Here is a 24,043-nt window from a genome sequence, read left to right as displayed (position 1 = left end):
TATTTGAATATATGGAAGAAGCCTCAGTCCCGCGTACCTTAACTTTAGGTTGGCTCATCAGACCGTATCGAGAGGCAGAGTTGAAAACATTAAATATCCGAGGAAAAATGAGGAAACGGCTTTAGGTTAATTAGCCTACTCTCGGCACGGTTTGTGATCCATTCCGTTTCAAACGGTGTTGCCTCCGTGGCACTCTGGATCTCCTCCGCCTTTTGGTTAGATAAGAATCCTCCTATACACTGATTTAGTCCGACTAGGATGACGCCCTTCTATTTTAATAGAGAAGATCAACAAGTATGTTGTGAATCCACACGGTTTTCCACACCAGTGTTTTCCCCATCTCCTGTCTTGGAGTAGGGCGGCGCGACTGGTATGCTACTCTAGCGCAAAAGGTCGAAACGCGGCGCGGCATGCAGCTTCACTGCCCAGCTTCACGTTGATGCGTTTAACCCTTACATAACTGAACCAAGGAGCTGCAATCGTATTCTTCACAATATAACATGTTGTTTGGTACAAAAATGCCACCACAGGCTGGTGGAAAACGACCAATCAATGATTCCAACGCAAGAGATTATGTGGTACACTATATTCAAGAATCGCTTTCCAATCCAATCCATACGAACACAACCAACCCTAGAGAGGGATTATTAATGCCCTCCCATACATCCAGACAGATGTAGGCCTACCATTTGTTGAAATATTGCAATGAATTCTGTCACCTAAACCCCCCTGAATGTCGTCGTGCTTCAAAGCCTATTAGATGCAATGTATTTAATTAATTGGCCACGACTATGACTATTATGATGTGCACTTCATTCAAGGCATTTAGTCTTGAGAGACACAAGCAACACAAACAATTATTTCAGATATATTGGCCCTACATATGCAAGGCATTTATTATTCAGAGATATACATGGGATATAGTTCTAATGTAAAAACAATATTGACAATATAAATAAAGTCAGTCAGTTTCAGGAACATGATGAAGTCATGTCATAGCCTAGTCGCAAGGTGAAATAAATAAATAAAAATTAAGTAAAGGTTAAATAATATAAATCAATAAAAATGCCAAACATGGGAATACAGCACAAAGAGATCTGGGACCAGGCTAGCCATGTCCTAGTTCTATTGCAGCAATTTGTATTTCTATTTATTATGGATCCCTATAGCTGGTACCAAGGCAGCAGCTACTCTTTCTGGGGTCCAGTAATACAATTTCAATCACTTTACAGTACATTCACATATTTCACAATGTGTGCCCTCATGCCCCTACTCCACCACTACCACATATCTACAGTACTAAATCCACCACTACCACATATCTACAGTATTAAATCTGTGTGTGTGGATGTACTGTATCTATGTGTGTGTGTGTTTGTGTTGCTTCACAGTCCCTGCTGTTCCAAAAGGTGTTTTTTTTTCATCTTTTTTTAAATCAAATTTTACTGCTTGTGTCAGTTACTTGATGTGGAATAGAGTTCCATGTAGTCATGGCTCTATGCTCAATTTCCACATGATTTATTATAAGATTTCGTTGAGGTTTAGGGTTTAATGAATGTTTTGACCCAAATACAACGCTTTTAGTTTTAGAAATATTTAGGGCTAACTTATTCCTTGCCACCCATTCTGAAACTGACTGCAGCTCTTTATTAAGTGTTGCGGTCATTTCAGTCAAATCAAATACAATTTTACTGGTCACATTCACATGGTTGGCAGATGTTAATGTCAGTGTAGCGAAACGCTTGTGCTTCTAGTTCCGACAGTAGATTTATATCTAACAAGTAATTTAACAATTCCCCAACATCTACCTAATACACACAAATCTAAACGGATGGAATAAGAATATCTATATATAGCTATATGGATGAGTGATGGCTGAACGTCATTGGCAAGATGCAATAGATGGTATAAGATGCAGTATATACATTTGAGATGAGTAATGTAAGATATGTAAACATTAAAGTGGCATTGTTTAAAGGGACTAGTGAGTCTCTATGTAGGCAGCAGTCTCTCTGAGTTATTGCTGTTCAGCAGTCTGATGGCCTTGAGATTGAAGCTGTTTTTCAGTCTCTCGGTCCTAGCTTTGATGCACCTGTACTGACCTCACCTTCTGGATGTTCCACCTTCTCCACTACTGTCCCTTCGATGTGGATAGGGCGGTGCTCCCTCTGCTGTTTCCTGAAGTCCACAATCATATCCTTTGTTTTGTTGATGTTGAGTGAGAGGTTATTTTCCTGACACCACACTCCGAGGGCCCTCACCTCCTCCTTGTAGGCTGTCTCGTTGTTGGTAATCAAGCCTACTACTGTTGTGTCGTCTGCAAACTTGATGATTGAGTTGGAGGCGTGCATGGTCACGCAGTCATGGGTGAACAGGGAGAACAGGAGGGGGATGAGAACATACCCATATGAGGCCTCAGTGTTGAGGGTCAGCGAAGTGGAGATGTTTCCTACCTTCACCACCTGGGGGCGGCCTGTCAGAAAATCCAAGATCCAACTGCACAGGGCGGGGTTGAAACCCAAGGCCTCCAGCTTAATGATGAGCTTGGAGGGTACTATGGTGTTGCATGCTGAGCTGTAGTCATAAATAAGCGTTCTTACGTAGCTATTCCTCTTGTCCAGATGGGATAGGGCAGTGTGCAGTGTGGTGGCAATTGCATCGTCTGTGGACCTGTTGGGGTGGTATGCAAACTGAAGTGGGTCTAGGGTGGCAGGTAAGGTGGGGTGATATGATCCTTGACTAGCCTCTCAAAGCACTTCATGATGACAGAAGTGAGTGCTACGGGGAAATAGTCATTTAATTCAGTTACCTTTGCCTTCTTGGGTACAGAAACAATGGTGGCCATCTTGAAGTATGTGGGGACAGCAGACTGGGATGGGGAACGATTGAATATGTCCGTAAACACACCAGCCAGCTGGTTTGTGCATGCTCTGAGGACGTGGCTAGGGATGCTATCTGGGCCGGCAGCCTTGCGAGGGTTAACAAGTTTAAATGTCTTACTCACATCAGTCATTTGTGTAAGTGCTGTACTTGTTGAGTGTCCTTCCCTGTAAGTGTGCTGAAAGTCTGTTATCAATTTGTTTACTGTGAAATAGCATTGTATCTGGTCAAACACATCTGGCTTTACTATTCTTGGGTAGCGGAATGACATCCCTCCATGCCTGAGGGCACACACATTTTCTAGTAGGCTTAAATTGAAGGTGTGGCAAATAGGAGTGGCAATATCATCTGCTATTATCCTCAGTAATTTTCCATCCAGATTGACAGACCCCGGTGGATGTTGATAGACAACAATAATAGTTTCACCTCTTCCGCAGTTACTTTACGGAATTCAAAAGTTCAATTCTTGTCTTTCATAATTTGGTCCGATATACTTCGATGTGTGGTGTCAGCATTTGTTGCTGGCATGTCAACCCTAAGTTTGCTTATCTTGCCAATGAAAAAGTAATAAAGCAGTTGGTAATATCAGTGGGCTTTGTGATGAATGAGCCATCTGATTCAATGAATGATGGAGCCGAGTTGGCCTTTTTCCCCAAAATGTAATTTAAGGTGCTCCAAAGCGTAATACTATACATCTTTAAATAATTGATCTTTGTTTCATAGTATAGTTTATCTTTATTTTTTATTTAGTTTAGTCACGACTTCTATCACGTTTAGGTAAGACCCAGATGCAGACAGTGTAGAAGTGATGAGTTTATTACAATCACAGGCACAGGCGAAAGACAGGTTAAGGCAGACAGGGGTCAATAATCCAGAACGGTGGGGTAAGGTACAAAACGGCAGGCAGTCTCAGGGTGGGCAGACTGGTCAAAATGGAATAGAAAGGAGGGAATAGAATAGAAGGAATAGAAAACAGGAAACAGGCAGGAGCAGGGAAACAAATGCTGGTAGGTTCTACGAACAAAACTAACTGGCAACAGACAAACAGAGAACACAGGTATAAATACACAGGGGATGGAGACAATCACAAAGACGGGTGAAACAGATCAAGGTGTGACAATTTCTTAATTTGCGGTACGTTTGCCAATCAGTTGGGCTGCCAGACTTATTTGCCTTACCTTTTGCCTCATCCCTCTCAACCATCCAATTGATCAATTACTCATCAATCCAAGGGGATTTAACAGTATTTAGTCATTTTCTTAAATGGGTGCAGGCTTATTAGTAACTGGAATAAGCAATTTCATAAATGTTTCAAGTGCAGCTTCTGTTTGCTCATCATTACACACCACAGACCAGACAATATTATTTACATCATCAACATATGAATCACTACAAAACTTATTGCATGGCCTCTTATACACAATATTAGGCCCAGCTTTTGGAACTTTGGTTTTCCTAGATATGGCTATTATATTCTGATCACTACATCCTATTGATTTGGATACTGCTTTCAAGCACATTTCTGTAGCATTAGTAAAGATGTGATCAATACATGTTGATGATTTAATTCCTGTGCTGTTTGTAACTACCCTGGTAGGTTGACTGACAACCTGATCCAGGTTGCAGACACTGGTTACAGTTTGATGTTTTTTCTTGAGTGAGCAGCTTGATGATAGCCATTCAATACCCAGAAAATATACCTCCCTATTCATATCACATACATTAGCAAGCATTTCACACATATTAACCAGATACTGACAGTTAGCACTTGGTGGTCTATAGCAGCTTACCACAAGAATGGGATTTAGGTGAGGGAAATTAACCTGTAGCCATATTACTTCAACAGTATTTAACATTAGATCATGTCTAAGCTTTAAAGGAATGTTGTTCTGAATATAGACACTGCAACACTGCCTCCGTTGGCATTTCTGTCTTTTTGGTAGATGTTGTAACCATGTATTGCTACCACTGTATCATCAAAGGTCTAAGTGAGTTTCAGAGATAGTCAGAATATGAATGTCATCTGTTACAAGCAAGATCACTTCATGGACCTTGTTTCTTAGGCTATATATGTTAATATGGGCTATTTTTAGCAATTTTCTGGGTCGCTTGATTGTTTGTAATGCTTTATTGAGAAGCTTATCAGAAGTAAACTTACTCATGTTATTTACATTGTAGCTGATGGTGCAGGATGAGCTGCACAAAGCGGTCTTCCTTCTAGGGGACACCGCCTCAGTGATAACAGTGTAACTGGTTCATAGGCACATGATTACTGCATGCAACAGCTGTAGGATAAACAGAAGTATTCGGTGCAATTAGGGGTACATCAATTAAATTACTTACATTGTGTTTGCCAATGCCCCTAGGATCGTGTACATTTGATGCTGCATTATGACGACTCATTGTCACAAAGGTAGGAAAAGTCATTGTTTCAACACAGCCTTGAAATGCGTGGACAGAGTCCATGAGCCAAGATGATTTGGATGGTTTCCGTCATTCCTGTAGAGTATCTTCTGTTTCCAGAAGGTGTCAAAGTTATCAATGTAAGTGACTTCAGCAGAGCTACAGTAGTCTTTTATCCAGATGTGTAATGCCAGCAGTCTGCTGAATCTTTTACACCCGCGGCCCAACGATGGTACTGGACCTGAAATGATTGACCGTTTTTTGGAGTCTTTTAAATCTAAAATCAGGATGGTGTATGGGGTCAGGGGTCATGACCTAGTGCAGAGTCTTGAGTCTGTAGTAGACCTCCAGGTCTCCGTCAGGCTGGAGCATCCCGAAACCATATCGACTTGGGTTGACCGGAGGAACGGTGGCAGTCGGGTCACACAGCTCCAGGTCCAGCTGGGAGAGGACCATGAATGCAAACCTGACAGGCACAGAGAGGGGAGAGGACCATGAATGCAAACCTGACAGTCACAGAGAGGGGAGAGGACCATGAATGCAAACCTGACAGTCACAGAGAGGGGAGAGGACCATGAATGCAAACCTGACAGTCACAGAGAGGGGAGAGGAGCATGAATGCAAACCTGACAGTCACAGAGAGGGGAGAGGACCATGAATGCAAACCTGACAGGCACAGAGAGGGGAGAGGAGCATGAATGCAAACCTGACAGTCACAGAGAGGGGAGAGGAGCATGAATGCAAACCTGACAGTCACAGAGAGGGGAGAGGACCATGAATGCAAACCTGACAGTCACAGAGAGGGGAGAGGACCATGAATGCAAACCTGACAGTCACAGAGAGGGGAGAGGACCATGAATGCAAACCTGACAGTCACAGAGACCTGGGAGAGGGGAGAGGACCATGAATGCAAACCTGACAGTCACAGAGAGGGGAGAGGACCATGAATGCAAACCTGACAGTCACAGAGAGGGGAGAGGACCATGAATGCAAACCTGACAGTCACAGAGAGGGGAGAGGACCATGAATGCAAACCTGACAGTCACAGAGAGGGGAGAGGAGCATGAGTTGAGAAAAAAAATCAGACCTGAATGTATCTCTGAGTACACAGTTGTAGATTGCATTCAGATTACATTCTGTCTGCCATGTAATACAATATTTGCATATCTCACATATGGTAAATCCCATACTGTATGTCTACAGCTGTTCTACCACCTGCTTCTTAATCTCACTGTGGATTAGTGGGATTGGACCTTTAAACTACTAATATCTTCCACAGAAAGGCACACACATCAGCAGTTTGTGATCGTCTTCGAGGACCCCTATACGACTGCACATCGATACAGCATAAACTATAGCACTCAAAGCCGTTAATGGCCATTTCAATAATTTACGACAAATTTAAACTCTATAGAGATACAGGTGTAGGAACTTAGTTTGCTAAGTTCCTAGTCAGTTTGCTACAGGAAAATAAATCCTACAGCAACAGGACAACAATTATTACGTTGATTATAATTAATGGACATATTTGTAGGATTGATAATTTGTTTCTCAAGGGAGAAACAAGTCTGAAATTGCAAAGTGAAAATGACAAACTTCAGAATCCTTTTTAAACCTCAAAAACACTACAAGTAAAAAAAATCCTGCATTGCTGGAAAATGTTCCTGCAACAGAGTGATCAAATTAAGATCCTACATCTGTATGTCACGTTCGTCGTATACATCATGAGCTGACCAAGGCGCAGCGTGAGTAGAGTTCCACATATTTATTAAAGTGAACCCTCAAAAAGCAAAAGACTAAACGAACATTAAATTCATAGCGCACATAACACTAAACCAAAACAATATCCCACAAACGCAGGTGGGAAAAGGACCACACTAAGTACGATCCCCAATTAGAGGCAACGATCATCAGCTGTCTCCAATTGGGAACCATACTCACACCAACATAGAAATTCTAGACTAGAACACCCCCTAGTCACGCTCTGACCTATTGCACTATAGAGAACCCCAAGGGCTCTCTATGGTCAAGGCATGACACTGTACCAAACATTTGACAGCTAAGCAGACAGAATGATTAATATAAATAAAGAACTGATCCTGAGAAGTGGATTTGCTTAGTTGTTTTATACAGCACTACACACTACAGATACATAGCCTAAGGTAGCGATCTTGATGTGGTTGTAAATGCCTCATTAATCATTAATACCTTACTAATGAACTCATTCATTAGGGAAACATCTATCCAAAAATGTTTATGCAATAGCATAACAAACGTGGAGTGGTTTGGATGTACTAAGCTTAGTGTGAGGTAACCTGCCTCCGGATCTGATTGTGCTGTCTTGCCAACTCCTATGGTCATTGTCAATAACAACAGGTGTAGAATGTCATATTATACTCACTGTTTGATGCCACTGACTGCAAAGTGTCTCCCAACACACATGTTCTTGTCTGCACCCCATGGCATGGTGTAATATTTCAGTCTCTCCCCATCCTTATAGAACTTCTTCTTCTCTGTCCCGTCTGTGTTTAGGAAGCGGTCATATTGAAATGTCTGTAAAGCAGAGAAGAAGAAAAGAAGAAAGTATAAAAGATCGGTGAAGAATCCAGCTGCGAACTGGTCCGTTTGTCACAACTTGGGAAAGCTCATGGGAGACGGTGTGGCCACATTACCACAACGCTGTTTATATAATAGCCTCAGATATGAGGTTTACATCTAATTGTTGTATACGATGAATGAGTGAGTATGATACTGTTTGTATAATTGTGTAATATGATTTTAGACTGTTTAATGAAGAAAAATACAATTCCCTTTTGATTTGAACTAAATCAGAGGACCGCCCCTGAGCCCAGTTAGGGTCAGGCCTCCTGGGACAGCCCCTTTTCTGCCATTCCAAATAAAACCCAACTTTGAGGAATTATCAGCAGACTGAGCTTACCTCAATTACGAGATGGGCAAAGGTTGCAGACCATGTTTTTCTCCATTAGGAGGACAAAGGTTGTAAACCATTGCTGAATCTTTTAACCATACCACGTGGTAAAACTCTTAGACTATCGATACCGACAGAATAAGAACAAGTCTTTGATACTAATTACTAGTCTGCAGCTAGGAATTCGGTATCATTGAACGCGAAGAACGACAACCGCTGAAACACCCATTCTATAACGAATGTCACTTTGAACTATCCCCTCTAACCAAGACAGAGAGAGAGAGGGAGGGGAGATGGACAATTCTACAAAAGACACAAACTTTTCACCAGCGATCAAGATGACACACTGAGCGTAAATATATATATTGATTGCAATTGTTCCCGAATGAGTGAGCGTTCATGTGTAAACGATTAGCATTTTAATTGTTATAATTATCACTCTGTAGTGACTTCTTAGTCGACCCCCGCTTCCCCTTTTGTCTAACAAGCCGCCATGCCGGTTTAGCCCACTAGGGCAAATTCTCCTATCATTACATTTACCTTGTTTGTTTATGCATTTCTGTGAATTACTTAGTTAGTAATAAATAAATAATTTAAGACAATTGATGTATGGATGACTCATAGTGAAGACTGGGTTCGTGCAGATAACCAACTATTTATGACGTTTGGAATGAGACTAACATGAGGTAAAGTAAACAATTAATTAATTCAAAGACTAATTGATCAGATAAAATATCTGAAAAGTTATTTTAGGAAATGATAACTTTGTAATCTGAATATTTTTCCTTGGTGCCCCGACTTCCTAATTAGTTACGTGATTAATCAGTTGATCGCGTAGTAACTAATTACAGAGAATCTTTGATAAAAACTATCAGTCTTCAGTTAATGATAGTAAAGACACGACATTTAGATTCATTGTATTAACAGGTGGTGGACTAGACTGAATAGTAATGTCAAATACATCTGTATACTGGTATGCTTCCAGTGCTTAGATTATTATGACATTATTTCAACACCAACTGGGTGTTTGTCAGGTAACCGTATTGTGCTGTATTACCTGTGGGTCGTGGTGTATCTGAGGGTCCATCTGCGGGCTGAGGAAGGGGAACAGACACACCCTGTCCCCCTGTCTGAGGTGGTACTCCTGTCCACTGGCCAGACGAAGGGTCGTGTTCTGGATCACCTCTCTGTTGATGAGGGCAGCAGCAGTCAGACGCAGGGTCTCGCTCAGAACACTGTCTTTGATTGGGGAAAGGTATCATACACATGATGAGAGAGGGTTGGGAGTGAAGGAGCTCATAATCATTACCTTTGGCCCAGATTGGTTTATAATGTAAAGTCAACTCCAGTGGTAGACAATGACCATAGGAGTTAGCTATAGCACAAACAGACCTGGCACCAGGCTACATAATCATAACACTAGAGGTATTTCCTTCTGGAAAGCTGTGGATACATGAGAAGAGGATAATATCACATCATAACTTCATTAAACTACTGTTAAAAAACGTATATTTATCCATCTTTACTTATTCAGCTCTCTGAATCTCTCATTTTTTCACAGGTTATCCCCCCCAGTTCAGAGCTTCAGTTCAATATTTTACAGCATGTCTTTGGCTGGCTGGCAGAGAGCCCTGAGAGCTCTGAGGTGGAAGAGACAGCGAGTGAATAATAGAGGTTGCCTGGGGCTCTTACCAAAAACAGGTGTGCTGTGGTGCTCCAGTGTGTCCAGAAGGTGGTGCTGTAGGGAGCCGTCCTCCTGCAGAGCCAGGCTTCTGAGCTCCTCCTTCACTGCTCTCATGGCCTCAGGGTTGGTGAGCAGGAAACCCAGCAGCCAGAAGGCAGCAGGCCCAGCGTTACCCTGGAATAAAACACAACACAGACTCAGTCAGTTCAGAAACAGCAGGTGTACTACAGAGCAGAACTTTAAGGTTAGACAAATCCAACACAGCACTTACTCTGAGCCCATCAAAGACAGTGAACCCATTAACTGCAACATCATGCTTGGTATACTGCAAGGTTAGACAAAGCAGACAAATCAGAGTACATATACTGTACTCTTTGAACACACTGCCAGAAGCCTCAAGGAGAAAATGGAAGTGTGTTTGGAGAAATCTACACACGGATGTTCTCTTCCCCCCCCTTTTCTCTGTCTTTTATTTTCTCTTTTAGTCCTTCCTTACATCATGGTACTGCGGCCTTTAGAGCTGTCAGGTCTGTGTAGACCGGGCGGTCAAAGTCTACAGAGGGCTGAGAAGTCTGTCTGAACAGTCAGACGATAATTGCTGTCGGTTCAGGGAGCCTCTCTCTTCACCATTTCCTCTCACAGGTCAGGTCTTCACTGATCCAATGACAGCCAGGGCTAATGCAAGGTAAAGACGAGGTCCAGTGGCTCTCTGAGTGACTCACTGGCCTGTCCCATCACAGATCCCATATGATGAACACTAGGCTCCACAAACTGGAAAGCTTCATCTCAGTTTACTTTAGGGGGAAGAGTAGGAGTCTTACAGTATAAATAGTCAATGAATATGCTGCATGTTTTTACTGACATTTTAGTGTTTTCCTGCAAATCAAGAATAAATTAAGATTCAAAAACTTGGAATTCCAATTGAAAATTCACTGGTGTACACAGTAAGACACTTTGTTTCCTCCTCAACTCTTCTGAGTGTGTATTTGTGTACTGGTGTAGTTGTGTTGACAGCAGGGGAGCAGTCGAGTGTGTGATGGACTGAATATGACACTAGCTCAGAGATTCACTGGGCTGTGGAACTGCCTCCGCCCCAATCCCCAACAACACATACAGAGCCATAAACATAAAGCTCTCATAACTATGTTGCAATACATTTTTATATTTTGTATCAACATGAGAGCATGTTGGGTGTAAAGCATGTGATGAAGCATCTGCGATGGAAGAGACTGAAATTCAGTCAGTATTGTATTTTACACTGAGGAAGCCTACCTCTTCTCTGTGTGACTGGTCATGACAGAAACTACAACACACTACCTTCTCCTCACCCTCAGTTCTAATATGTTTCAGTGGTGCTCCTCTTCCTGGCACTGTCTAACTGTGACTGGGCCAGATGTCCAGCAGAACAAACATCAATAAGCAGGATACACTGATGCTAAGAGACAAGCTGCCCTCTCCTATCCCAGCCTGGCAAGGGATTCAAGGTCCCGAGAGACAGGTACCATCTTGGCCAAGGACTCTCTAGCACTCCCCTGGTCTGAGTAGGCCGACTAGGGCTCCAGTGCTCCAGGCTGAACAGAGCATCAAAGTGCCTACGGGAGCAGAGAGGGCCTGGTACAAATGGCACCTGTGCGTCTTTGCTGCTCTGAAACTTATGGTGAGACAAGTGCCAGACATACAGACAGCACACTAGCTCTCCCATCTGGCCACACAGTGCAACAACAGCTCATTCATCACAACTTGTTGGGACTGGTTTGAGGAAGGAAGCCACAAGGAACCTGTTATTAAACCACCTCTGGAGCTCATGAATATAGAGTTGGAGACAACTTCATTGCTGTGATCTATATTGGATTTTAACATCAACATTTACAGATGATACCTCTAAATTGTCCTTACATTTGCACACTAGGCCTAATGTCTTGATCTCATTTTGAGAACATATTCTGATGCCTCAGATGTATTCTGACACATTTGTCCATTTCTGTTTGAAATTAGACAGGTTGGTTTGGGTGTCCTGCCAACTCTTCTTTTTTCCACAGAGGGCTGTGATCTGGAATGTGTGGACCCATTGTCTAAGACAACACATAACAGGTGCCATGGAAACACATGAATGGAAACCTTTTTCACATTCATTACTTCTCACATAATGGTATCATGAGTCAACTGTGTTGACATGGACGTTATGAGTCATTGGGAGAGAAAAATCCTGTGAACTCATTCATGCCAGGGCCACTAGTAGCAAAGAAGGCACAGGAAGAGAAGGTGTATTTGGTCATCGGGGTGTGTCAGAACATTGTGTGAAAGGATTAGTCTGTTCTGTCTTCTGTCACCTGGGTGGCCCAGAGCTGAAGCAGCATGGCTCGTCTCTGCATCTCTGTGTCCACTCCTTCCCTCTGTAGATGCCTGAGGTAACTCTGCTGCCAGGAGCTGCTGTCTGGCCCATGATCTATGCTCTCTGACCCCTTTCCTCTGCTCAGCCAGGCTGGGGACAGCAGCTCCCACAGTCGCTCCTGGGATAGGCTTGCTGTCCTCTTCTCCTCTATCGACATAGAGAGAGAGACACAGGTTAGAGAGGCCAGATCACACACAGAGAGACAGGCAGACAGAGAAACAGATAAACAGAGATATGTACACAGAGAGACAGGCAGGCAGAGAGATGTAAACAGAGACAGGCAGACAGAGAGACAGGTACACAGAGAGACAGGCAGGCAGAGAGATGTAAACAGAGACAGGCAGACAGAGAGACAGGTACACAGAGAGACAGGCAGGCAGAGAGATGTAAACAGAGACAGGTGCACAGAGAGACAGGCAGACAGAGAGATGTAAACAGAGACAGGTACACAGAGAGACAGGCAGGCAGAGAGATGTAAACAGAGACAGGCAGACAGAGAGACAGGTACACAGAGAGACAGGCAGGCAGAGAGATGTAAACAGAGAGACAGGCAGACAGAGAGATGTAAACAGAGACAGGTACACAGAGAGACAGGCAGGCAGAGAGATGTAAACAGAGACAGGCAGACAGAGAGACAGGTACACAGAGAGACAGGCAGGCAGAGAGATGTAAACAGAGACAGGTGCACAGAGAGACAGGCAGACAGAGAGATGTAAACAGAGACAGGTACACAGAGAGACAGGCAGGCAGAGAGATGTAAACAGAGACAGGTACACAGAGAGACAGGCAGACAGAGAGATGTAAACAGAGACAGGTACACAGAGAGACAGGCAGGCAGAGAGATGTAAAGAGAGACAGGCAGACAGAGAGACAGGTAAACAGAGACAGGTACACAGAGAGACAGGCAGACAGAGAGATGTAAACAGAGACAGGTACACAGAGAGACAGGCAGACAGAGAAACAGATAAACAGAGATATGTACACAGAGAGACATGCAGGCAGAGAGATGTAAACAGAGACAGGTACACAGAGAGACAGGCAGACAGAGAGATGTAAACAGAGACAGGTACACAGAGAGACAGGCAGACAGAGAGATGTAAACAGAGACAGGTACACAGAGAGACAGGCAGACAGAGAGATGTAAACAGAGACAGGTACACAGAGAGACAGGCAGACAGAGAGACAGGTAAACAGAGATATGTACACAGAGAGACAGGCAGGCAGAGAGATGTAAACAGAGACAGGTACACAGAGAGACAGGCAGACAGAGAAACAGATAAACAGAGATATGTACACAGAGAGACAGGCAGACAGAGAAACAGGTAAACAGACAGGTACACGAAAAGACAGGCAGGCAGAGAGACAGGCAAACAGAGACAGGTACACAGAGATGACAGAGAGACAGGTAAACAGAGATATGTACACAGAGAGACAGGCAGACAGAGAGACAGGTAAACAGAGACAGGTGCACAGAGAGACAGGCAGACAGAGACAAAGGTAAACAGACAGGTACACGAAAAGACAGGCAGGCAGAGAGACAGGCAAACAGAGACAGGTACACAGAGATGACAGAGAGACAGGAAAACAGAGACCGCTACATAGAAAGACAGGCAGACAGAGAGACAGGTACAGAGAAACAACTGGTGTTTATGAATAGATAAATACTGTATACATATGAGTAATGTATGACTACATATTGTACATTAGATTAAGCTCTGTAGTATGTACCTTGCTTAAGGGTTGAACGAGCCAGTTTTGTGAGAAGACCATCGAACTTGCGGAACTCTTTGTAGACAGCAGCGAGTTCAGTGACGTTGTTGCTTTTCTCTGTACCAAAGAGTGTGAGATACCCAGCCCTATAAGGACAGAAATAAGTGTAACTCTTGTGTAAGAGTAGGTATTAACTCTTGTGTGTAAGAGTTATGCAATTTGGTCCAGGCATGATACTCTAATTTGACCCTAAATTAACCCCCAGGCCAGTGACCCTGAAACATTTCTGATGTTACCTGAAGAGCAGGATGACTATTAACACATGTACAGTAGCTGGCCAGCACAGACATAATTTAGTTCTGGTTTTTACCTGAAGAGCAGGCTGTAACAGAGGCTGAAAAGTCCGTCCTGCCTCCACTCTGCTGGGATACAGCTCCTCTCCTCTTCCCTTAGCAGGGTCTGGAGGTGGAGGTGCATGCTGCTGCTCAGTCTGGCCAGGCTGGGGCCCTGGAAGTGCCTGGACAGGGATATGATGGAGAGGACAGATTATTGCTACAATATGTTAACACAGATGGAATTAGATGTATGTGCATGTAGTCTTCTGGTGGAGATAAATTTCTTATTAGTTAGTTTATTTTCTATTTTCTTATATTCTATTGTCCTTGACAGGGAACTGTACATTACGGTGTGAGGTCAGGTGTGTGTGGATAGGTGTGAGATCAGGTGTGAGGTCAGGTGTGTTTGGATAGGTGTGAGATCAGGTGTGAGGTCAGGTGTGTTTGGATAGGTGTGAGATCAGGTGTGAGGTCAGGTGGGTGTGGATAGTTGTGAGGTCAGGTGTGAGATCATGTGTGTGTGGATAGGTCAGGTGTGAGGTCATGTGTGTTTGTGGATAGGTGTGAGGTCAGGTGTGAGGTCATGTGTGAGTTCAGGTGTGAGGTCAAGTGTGAGGTCAAGTGTGAGGTCATGTATGTGTGGATAGGTGTGAGGTCATGTGTGTGTGGATAGGTGCGAGGTCAGGTGTGAGGTCATGTGTGTGTGGATAGGTGTGAGGTCACGTGTGTGTGGATAGGTGTGAGGTCAGGTTTGAGGTCATGTGTGTGTGGATAGGTGTGAGGTCAGGTGTGAGGTCACGTGTGTGTGGATAGGTGTGAGGTCAGGTTTGAGGTCAGGTTTGAGGTCAGGTTTGAGGTCATGTGTGTGTGGATAGGTGTGAGTTCAGGTGTGAGGTCATGTGTGTGTGGATAGGTCAGGTGTGAGGTCATGTGTGTTTGTGGATAGGTGTGAGGTCAGGTGTGAGGTCATGTGTGAGTTCAGGTGTGAGGTCAAGTGTGAGGTCAAGTGTGAGGTCATGTATGTGTGGATAGGTGTGAGGTCATGTGTGTGTGGATAGGTGCGAGGTCAGGTGTGAGGTCATGTGTGTGTGGATAGGTGTGAGGTCACGTGTGTGTGGATAGGTGTGAGGTCAGGTTTGAGGTCATGTGTGTGTGGATAGGTGTGAGGTCAGGTGTGAGGTCACGTGTGTGTGGATAGGTGTGAGGTCAGGTTTGAGGTCAGGTTTGAGGTCAGGTTTGAGGTCATGTGTGTGTGGATAGGTGTGAGTTCAGGTGTGAGGTCATGTGTGTGTGGATAGGTGTGAGGTCAGGTTTGAGGTCATGTGCATACAGGTCTAGAACACCTACTGTTCCATCCAGGCCCTCTCTGTGTCTGGGTTGTGATTGGGTAGTCTCAGGTTGAAGATCCTCTGCTTCAGGACCTGGGCATAGCGACTGAAGTCCAGAGAGGCTGTGTCATCAAGGACTGCGTCATAGGAGTTAGGGTCCAGCAGTACGGTGATGTAATGACCACAAACACGCACCTGTAAGACATTATTTCAAACGTTAAAGTCATGGCATTGTCTATGCACGACTGTCAGAGTCACATTACACATTACAATAGTATTGTTTGTGAAAGCAAAAGAAATGTGAATTGGAGATGCACATAGCACTAGATGCCATAAAGATTAAAGAAGCGTTTGAAAGTCAAATAACTTCTACAGGTTCACAGCAACCCTTTCTATGTCACTAACAAAGACATAAAGAAAGTGATGAAGATTGACGAGGTACACAGGTACCTGGTCACAAAAATGTATAGAGAATCTTACCGTAAAAATGTCACCATGTTTTTGTTTCATCCGTGTTAGGAACTTTGCAGCATCTTTTCCAAACTCCAGGGCATGACCCAGCCATGGAATAAAGCCTTTGACTAATGGTGGCTCATTTTTCTTTCTGGGAGAAACAGACATACAGTTGCTAACCAAGATGAACACTTCACCTCCCACACAAAACCAACTGGTTTCAGAGCTACAGTTAGGGAGATGCCCTAAAGTAGTTGAATGTGTGGGCTCTCCTTGAGCTGTTCTTGTCTATTAAAATCCTGTATCATGTCATGTTTTATGTTTTGTGTGGACTCCAAGAAGAGTAGCTGCTGCGTTATTGAGATCCTAATAAATACCAAAAAAGTGACTAACAATAGTACTGAAGTGTAGACATATGACATAGGATTAACAATGGGTTTTGACTAACCATATAATCATGGCCTAATGGTCTACGCTGCATGTTCAAGAATGTTGTATAATCAGTGAGACATGTATAACCCTGACATTCTTTTCATGAATTGATTTCTGTGTAGAAAGTCAATCTCTTTGTAACTGAGGAAGTGAGACATTTGTTACGGTTTTCACAGCAATGTTCAATATTAGGAAGAGAACACGTTTACAATATAACTTAAATATACAGTTGAAGTCGGAAGTTGACATACACTTAGGTTGGAGTCATTAAAACTCGTTTTTGGCAAGTCGGCTAGAACATCTACTTTGTGCATGACACCTGTCACTTTTCCAACAATTGTTATCAGACAGATTATTTCACTTATAATTCACTGTATCACAATTCCAGTGGGTCAGAAGTTTACATACACTAAGTTGACTGTGCCTTCAAACAGCTTGGGAAATTCCAGAAAAGGATGTCATGGTTTTAGAAGCTTCTGATGGAATAATTGACATCATTCGAGTTAATTGGGGGTGCACCTGTGGATGTATTTCAAGGACTACCTTCAAACTCAGTGTCTCTTTGCTTGACATCATGGGGAAATCAAAATAAATCAGCCAAGACCTCAGAAAAATAATTGTAAGACCTCCACAAGTCTGATTCATCCTTGGGAGCAATTTCCAAATGCCTGAAGGTACCACGTTCATCTGTACAAACAATAGTACGCAGCCGTCATACCTCTCAGGAAGGAGTCACGTTCTGTCTCCTAGACATGAACGTACTTTGGTGCGAATAGTGCAAATCAATCCCATAACAACAGCAAAGGACCCTATGAAGATGCTGGAGGAAACAGGTACAAAAGTATCTATATCCACAGTAAAACGAGTCCAATATCAACATAACCTAAAAGGCCGCTCAGCAAGGAAGAAGCCCCTGCTCCAAAACCACCATAAAAAAAGCCAGTCTACTGTTTGCAACTGCACATGGGGATGAAGATCGTACTGTTTGGAGAAATGTCCTCTGGTCTGATGAAACAAAAATAAAACTGTTTGGCCATAATGACCATCGTTATGTTTGGAGGAAGAAGGGGGAGGCTTGCAAGCTGAAGAACACCATCCCAAATGTGAAGCACAGGGTTGGCAGCATCATGTCGTGGTGGTGTTTTGATGCAGGAGGGACTGGTGCACTTCACAAAATAGATGGCATCATGAGGGAGGGAAATTATGTGGATATATTGAAGCAACATCTCAAGACATCAGTCAGGAAGTTAAAGCTTTGTCGCAAATGAGTCTTCCAAATGGACAATGTCCCCAAGCATACTTCCAAAGTTGTGGCAAAATGGCTTAAGGACAACAAAGTCAAGGTATTGGAGTGGCCATCACAAAGCCCTGACCTCAATCCTATAGAAAATGTGTGGGCAGAACTGAAAAAGCGTGTGCGAGCAACGAGGCCTACAAACCTGACTCAGTCACACCAGCTCTGTCAGGAGGAATGGGCCACAATTCACCCAACTTATTGTAAGAAGCTTGTGGAAGGCTACCCGAAACGTTTGCCCCAATTTATAGGCAATGCTACCAAATACTAATTGAATGTATGTAAACTTCTGACCCACTGGGAACGTGATGAAAGAAATAAAAGCTGAAATTAACCATTCTCTCTAATATTATTCTGACATTTCACATTCTTAAAATAAAGTGGTGATCCTAACTAACCTAAGACAGGGAATTTTGACTAGGATTAGATGTCAGGAATAGTGAAAAACTGAGTTTAAATGTATTTGGCTAAGGTGTATGTAAACTTCTGACTTCAACTGTATCAAGTTACACTGACAAATTACACCTAAATGATTTACAATGTTTTGTTTTGCAATCCAAATGTTCAAGAAATATGAAGAACAATTACCTTGTGCGGGAAGAGTAAAGCATGACGAGAGCGAGCAGACCACTGACCATTAAAAGTATAGTCCATAACATTTTCCCTGTTAAAAAAGAGATTGACAGTGTTATGTGTTCCTCTGGAGATGTGGGCTTTATAGTCAAGTGGCAGCCCTACAGTAGAACAGAGGCGTGGGGTGGAGGTGGGCGGGGTTGGTGACAGGTGTGTGTCATCTTAGTTTCTCTCTGTCAGTGGAGCTCTACCAACATGTTGTCTGCATGACAACAAGGGAACTGAAATGAAAATCCTCCATAAGTATTTCTCAAGAATGATTCAAACATATATATAAGAGGGCTTTGGTCATTCTCTGCAGATGTTCCTAACGGAAAAGTGAATTGTCTTAAACATCTCCTTACTGTTGTGTGTGAAAAAAAGGTCATACTTTCTGTACCAAAATCCCATTTAGTCCTATAATTATAATTGGTACTTGGCAGTTGCTTCTGAACAGAAAAGTACCCAATCTGAATCATCTCTCCTCTGTTGACTTATCCTGTCTCTCTCAACCATCAGAGTAAGAACATTCCATTACAATGAGAGAACTTATATAAAGGGACTCCTCCTCTTCTACTTCTAGAGCTCTTGTAAAGACATGCCTCTCTCTACTCTGCTGTCTACTTTTTCACAAACATCATGTTCAGCAATACATCTTTGCAGCAAGGATTCACACTGCCTTGAGAATGGTTGTGAATATTGTGTGAAAGTATGGCAAATGGCAGTTTATTTTTCCACACATGCTTGATGATTAAGCTGACATTGAACCCACACAAAGCAGAACTTGTGCTGTTTCGAGTATGCAATAATGAGGAGAAACACAGGAATCTCACCACTGAATTTTCATTTAAAAATGGTTGAAAGTTCAAATGGGAATACAATATCAGATATTTAGCTTATTTATTCAACAGATTGAAGTGTTATCCCTGTGCTTCCTAATAGCAGATCCAAATGAACTTGATTGCAGATGAGAATACATTAAAAGTACATGCTGCAAGTGTTCCAAAACATTTGAGATTATGTACAGATTATCACAGCATTTGTGAAGATGTCCACAGACCTACGCTGTCCTATGCATGCTATCTTGAACATGCATGCTTTATATGATTGCATAAGAAGACATTTAAAGTTATTGTTACTGTCATGTATTGTCATGTTATGTCTTGTTCCTGTTCTTTCTCTTCACTTCGTTTCCCCCTGCTGGTCGTATTAGGTTACCTTCTCTCCCTTTCCTTCCCCCAGCTGTTCCTCATCTCCTCTAACTACCTCGTTTACTCTCTCCCACCTGTTCCCTTTTTTCCCTCTGATTAGGTCTCTATTTCTCTCTCTGTTTCTGCTTCTGTCTTTGTCAGATTCTCGTTTGCTTCACCCTTGTCCCGTCCTGTCGTAATCTGCCTCTTCATCAGATGCTACGTGTGATCAGGTACCTCTGTCCTCTACAACCCGCGCCTACCCGGAGAGACCAGCAGTCTGTTGCCGCTAACCCTGCTATTCTCCTCTGCTGCTAGAAGGGGACTCTCCTGTAAAGATCAGAGGACTTTATGATTTATTTGTCGCCCTCTCTGCGGGTTGTCTATTTTGTCAACCGATACATCTGAAGAGGATTTATGTCTTCCCTGTGTTTGGACATTAAAAGACTCTGTTTCTGTTAAACCGCTTTTGGGTCCTCACTCACCTGCATAACAGTTACCTCCACATGTGGCTATGTATGTGTTACTCATTTTAATGTTGAATGTCAATGTTAATGTTGAATATCCGGTTGTAGTAAACTGGCTCTAACTAAGATCCTACGTATGTATACTCCGAGTCGATACATCACATGAAGGATTTCCCTTTGACCACGTCCACGAATTGTGGAAAACAACTTCATTGTAGACTTTTTGTTATACAGAAAGAAAAAAACACAAGGAAAAGCTGCAGTTGTTCCTCTGTGGAGAAAAGGTACAAAAAAAAGACACTCGTCAGTAAAAGGCACATGACAGCCAGCTTGGAGTTTGCCAAAAGGCACCTAAAGACTCTCAGACCATGAGAAACAAGATGCTCTGGTCTGATGAAACCAAGATTGAACTCTGTTCTGAATGCCAAGAGTCACACCTGGAGGAAACCTGGCACCATCCCTACCGTGAAGCATAGTGATGGCAGCATCATGCTGTGGGGATGTTTTTCAGCTGCAGGGACTGGGAGACAAAGATGAGCGGAGCAAAGAACAGAGATCCTTGATTAAAACCTGCTCCAGAGCGCTCAGTACCTCAGACTGGGGTGAAGGTTCACCTTCCAACAGGACAACAACCCTAAGCACAGCCAAGACAACACAGGAGTGGCTTCGGGACGAGTCTCTGAATGTCCTTGAGTGGCCCAGCCAGAGCCCAGACTTGAACCCGATCGAACATCTCTGGAGAGACCTGAAAATAGCTTTGCAGCAACGCTCCCCATCGCTACCTTGTCTCATAACATTTTGTATGATTCTGTACGTAAATCTAAGACATTCCATTTAGTATCATATGTTACGTTTGGTATGGTTACATAAGGCAAAATCAAAAGTAGGGTGGTTGGTCGGGTGGATGATTGGGTTTGCAACTTTTCAACAACTGTTTATCTACTTTGCAACTACTTAGCATGCTAGCTAACCCTTCCTCTTTTTATTTTTGTATTTTAACTTTATTTAACTAGGCAAGTCAGTTAAGAACAAATTCTTATTTTCAATGACGGCCTAGGAACAGTGGGTTAACTGCCTGTTCAGGGGCAGAACGACAGATTTGTACCTTGTCAGCTCGGGGGTTTGAACTTGCAACCTTCCGGTTACTAGTCCAATGCTCTTAACCCTAACCTAACTCCTAAACTTAACCCTAACCCTAACCCCTACCATAGCTAAATTTAGCAAGCTAGCTAACGTTAGCACCTAGCTAGAATTCGTAACATATCATACCTTTGCAAATTCGTAACATATTGGACATTTGCAAACTTGCAATATATAACACGATTTGCTAATTCATAACATATAGTACATTTTGCAAATTCGGAACATATAATACAAATTGTAATTCTTAACATATCATATGAAATGGGTGATGGATATTCACAAATTAATATACCAATATGAAACGTAACATATCATACTAAATGGAGTGTCTCGGATTTACATCACAGAATAATATAAAATGCTCTGGTGCCAGGTTGTTGAACAGGGTATGGTAGTAGGTGCCAGGCGTACCAGTTTGTGTAATGAACTGCTACGCTGCTGGGTTTTTCACGCTCAGCAGTTTTCTGTGTATCAAGAATGGTCCACCACCTAAAGGACATCCATTCAACTTGACACAACTGTGGGAAGCATGGGGAGTCAACATGGGCCAGAATCCCTGTGGAACGCTTTCGACACCTTGTAGAGGCCATGCCCAGATGAATTGAGGCTGTTCTGAGGGCAAAATGGAGGGGTTCAACTCAACATTAGGCTGGTGTTCCTCATTTTTGGTATACTCAGTATATACCTGCAGTAATAGTGGAATTATAGTTTTTCACAGTATTACTTAACCGCCAGTGTTGTGATTGACTGTAATATTTGCCTATTGATTGGACCAAAACATTAATTGAATATTATTAATTGACTACAGCCCACGTTCAACACCATAGTGCCCTCAAAGCTCATAACTAAGCTAAGGACCCTGGGACTAAACACCTCCCTCTGTAACTGGATCCTGGACTTCCTGACGGGCCGCCTTCAGGTGGTAAGGGTAGGTAACAACACATAAGCCACGCTGATTTTCAACACGGGGGCCCCTCAGGGGTGCATGCTCAGTCCCCTCCTGTACTCCCTGTTCACTCATAACTGCGCGGCTAGGCACGACTCCAACACCATCATTAAGTTTGCCGATGACACAAAATTGATCACCGACAACGATGACGCAGGCTATAGGGAGGAGGTCAGAGACCTGACCGTGTGTGACAAGGACAACAACCTCTCTCTCAACACGATCAAGTCAAAGGAGATTATTGTGGGCTACAGGAAAAGGAGGACCAAGCACGCCACCATTCTGATCGACAGGGCTGTAGTTGAGCAGATTGAGAGCTTCAAGTTCCTTGGCGTCCACATCCACATCAAAGTAACAGTCATGAAGACTGCTGCTCTTTAATTATATGTTATTCTTATCTCTAACTTTTTTTAGGTATTTTCTTAAAATTGCGTTGTTGGTTAAGGGCTTGTAAGTAAACATTTCACTATAAGGTCAACACCTGTTGTATTCGGTGCATGTGACAAATACAATTTGATTTGGATTTGATATGTCCAGGCTGTCACGCCCTAATCTGTTTCACCTGTCTTTGTGCTTGTCTCCACCCCCCTCCAGGTGTCGCCCATTTTCCCTATCATCCCCTGTGTATTTATACCTGTGTTCTTTGTCTGTTTGTTGCCAGTTCGTTGTGTTCGTTCAAGCTTACCAGCATTTTTCCTGTCAGCGCCCATTGTTTCCCAGCCTCTCTTTCATCGTCCTCCTGGTTCTTGACCTTTGCATGTCCTGACCCTGTATCCGCTTGTCTGACCTTTCTGGCTGAGCCTGCCAGCCGCCCTGTACCTTTACCTTACCCTGGATCTTCGACCCCTGCCTGCTGTGACCTGTCTTGCCTGTCCCTATTGCTACAATAAACATTGTTACTTCGACAGTCTGCTTGAAAATAAAGGAGAGCCGCACACTCTAGAGTCTGCATCTGGGTCTTACCTTGATTGCTGATACAGGCTGTATCACAGCCCAGCGTCGTATGGGTTTGGCCGGGGTAGGCCGTCATTGTAAATAATAATTTGTTCTTACTGACTTGCCTAGTAAAATAAAAACTATACACATTTAAAAAAAATATTATGGAAATTTTCTGAAATTACAGTGCGAAAATAAAATAAATGTCCTACTTGTAGCACATTTAATGTTGCTTAGTGTGAACACTCAGGAGCAGGCGATGTTGACAATGACTCTTTAGACATGTTGAGCTTTTCTTTAATGTTATTTTGAATTGACTAAAACAATCAGACAACAAGAGAATTGTGATTTTTTTTCTATGAGCCAATGGGGTAACCTAGGTAACCAAAGCTTGTTTTCCCCACAGGCGGGCAGGACCGTAACATTCTAACACTGATTGGGACTATAGAGGGGCTGGAATATGTGAAAACCCACATTATTTATATAGATTATGTGAAATCCTATTAAGATCACTGTCTCCTTGGCTCTGTTTACTGCTCAGGGTTCTGTGGTGTTTACTATGATGTGTACTGGTACTGCTCAGTATGCTGTGTGTATTTGTCATGGTAGAGGTTTCCACTTGAAGCATATTCTGTCAGTGTATGCTTTTCCCAGCAGAGGGCAGCTTGATGCTGGTTGACCATGTAGACGCAGCACAGTGAAATGCCATGCTGTGTAACCACTTCAATAACCTGCCAAAATAAATATCAGGAAATCAACTACATACACTGATAAAAACACATGTGTATGATAAAGACTGTGTCCAGAGAAGTAGGGGACTCATACATAGCCTAAACCTATAGGATGCAAGGAGCTTATAATGTGATAATAGATAATAAAATGGCCATTCCCACAAGACAACACCACATT

General features: G+C 43.0%; 1 protein-coding gene across 2 annotated transcripts; it reads right to left on the bottom strand.

Annotated features, from left to right (window-relative positions):
• Nucleotides 1–3,636: 3,636 nt before the first annotated feature.
• Nucleotides 3,637–18,540, bottom strand: LOC115146132 (prostacyclin synthase-like). Of its 2 annotated transcripts, none has more exons than XM_029687972.2 (10): nt 18,429–18,540; nt 16,142–16,265; nt 15,681–15,856; nt 14,369–14,515; nt 14,017–14,144; nt 12,227–12,435; nt 9,905–10,070; nt 9,270–9,451; nt 7,685–7,836; nt 3,637–5,749 (listed from the first exon to the last, which is right to left on the bottom strand). In XM_029687972.2, exons 1-10 carry the CDS (start codon nt 18,497–18,499, stop codon nt 5,599–5,601), a joined length of 1,506 nt encoding a protein of 501 aa, XP_029543832.1. In that variant the 5' UTR covers nt 18,500–18,540; the 3' UTR covers nt 3,637–5,598. The 2 variants fall into 2 exon arrangements, with proteins under 2 accessions (XP_029543832.1, XP_029543841.1); XM_029687981.2 differs by lacking the exon at nt 3,637–5,749 and adding an exon at nt 6,198–6,318.
• Between the last annotated feature and the right edge of the window lie 5,503 nt (nt 18,541–24,043).

Source organism: Oncorhynchus nerka, linkage group LG2 (genome assembly GCF_034236695.1).
Source record: "Oncorhynchus nerka isolate Pitt River linkage group LG2, Oner_Uvic_2.0, whole genome shotgun sequence".
NCBI lineage: Eukaryota > Metazoa > Chordata > Actinopteri > Salmoniformes > Salmonidae > Oncorhynchus > Oncorhynchus nerka.
The sequence above is the reverse complement of the archived record's forward strand: the minus strand, read 5'-3'. Positions and strand labels throughout refer to the sequence as shown.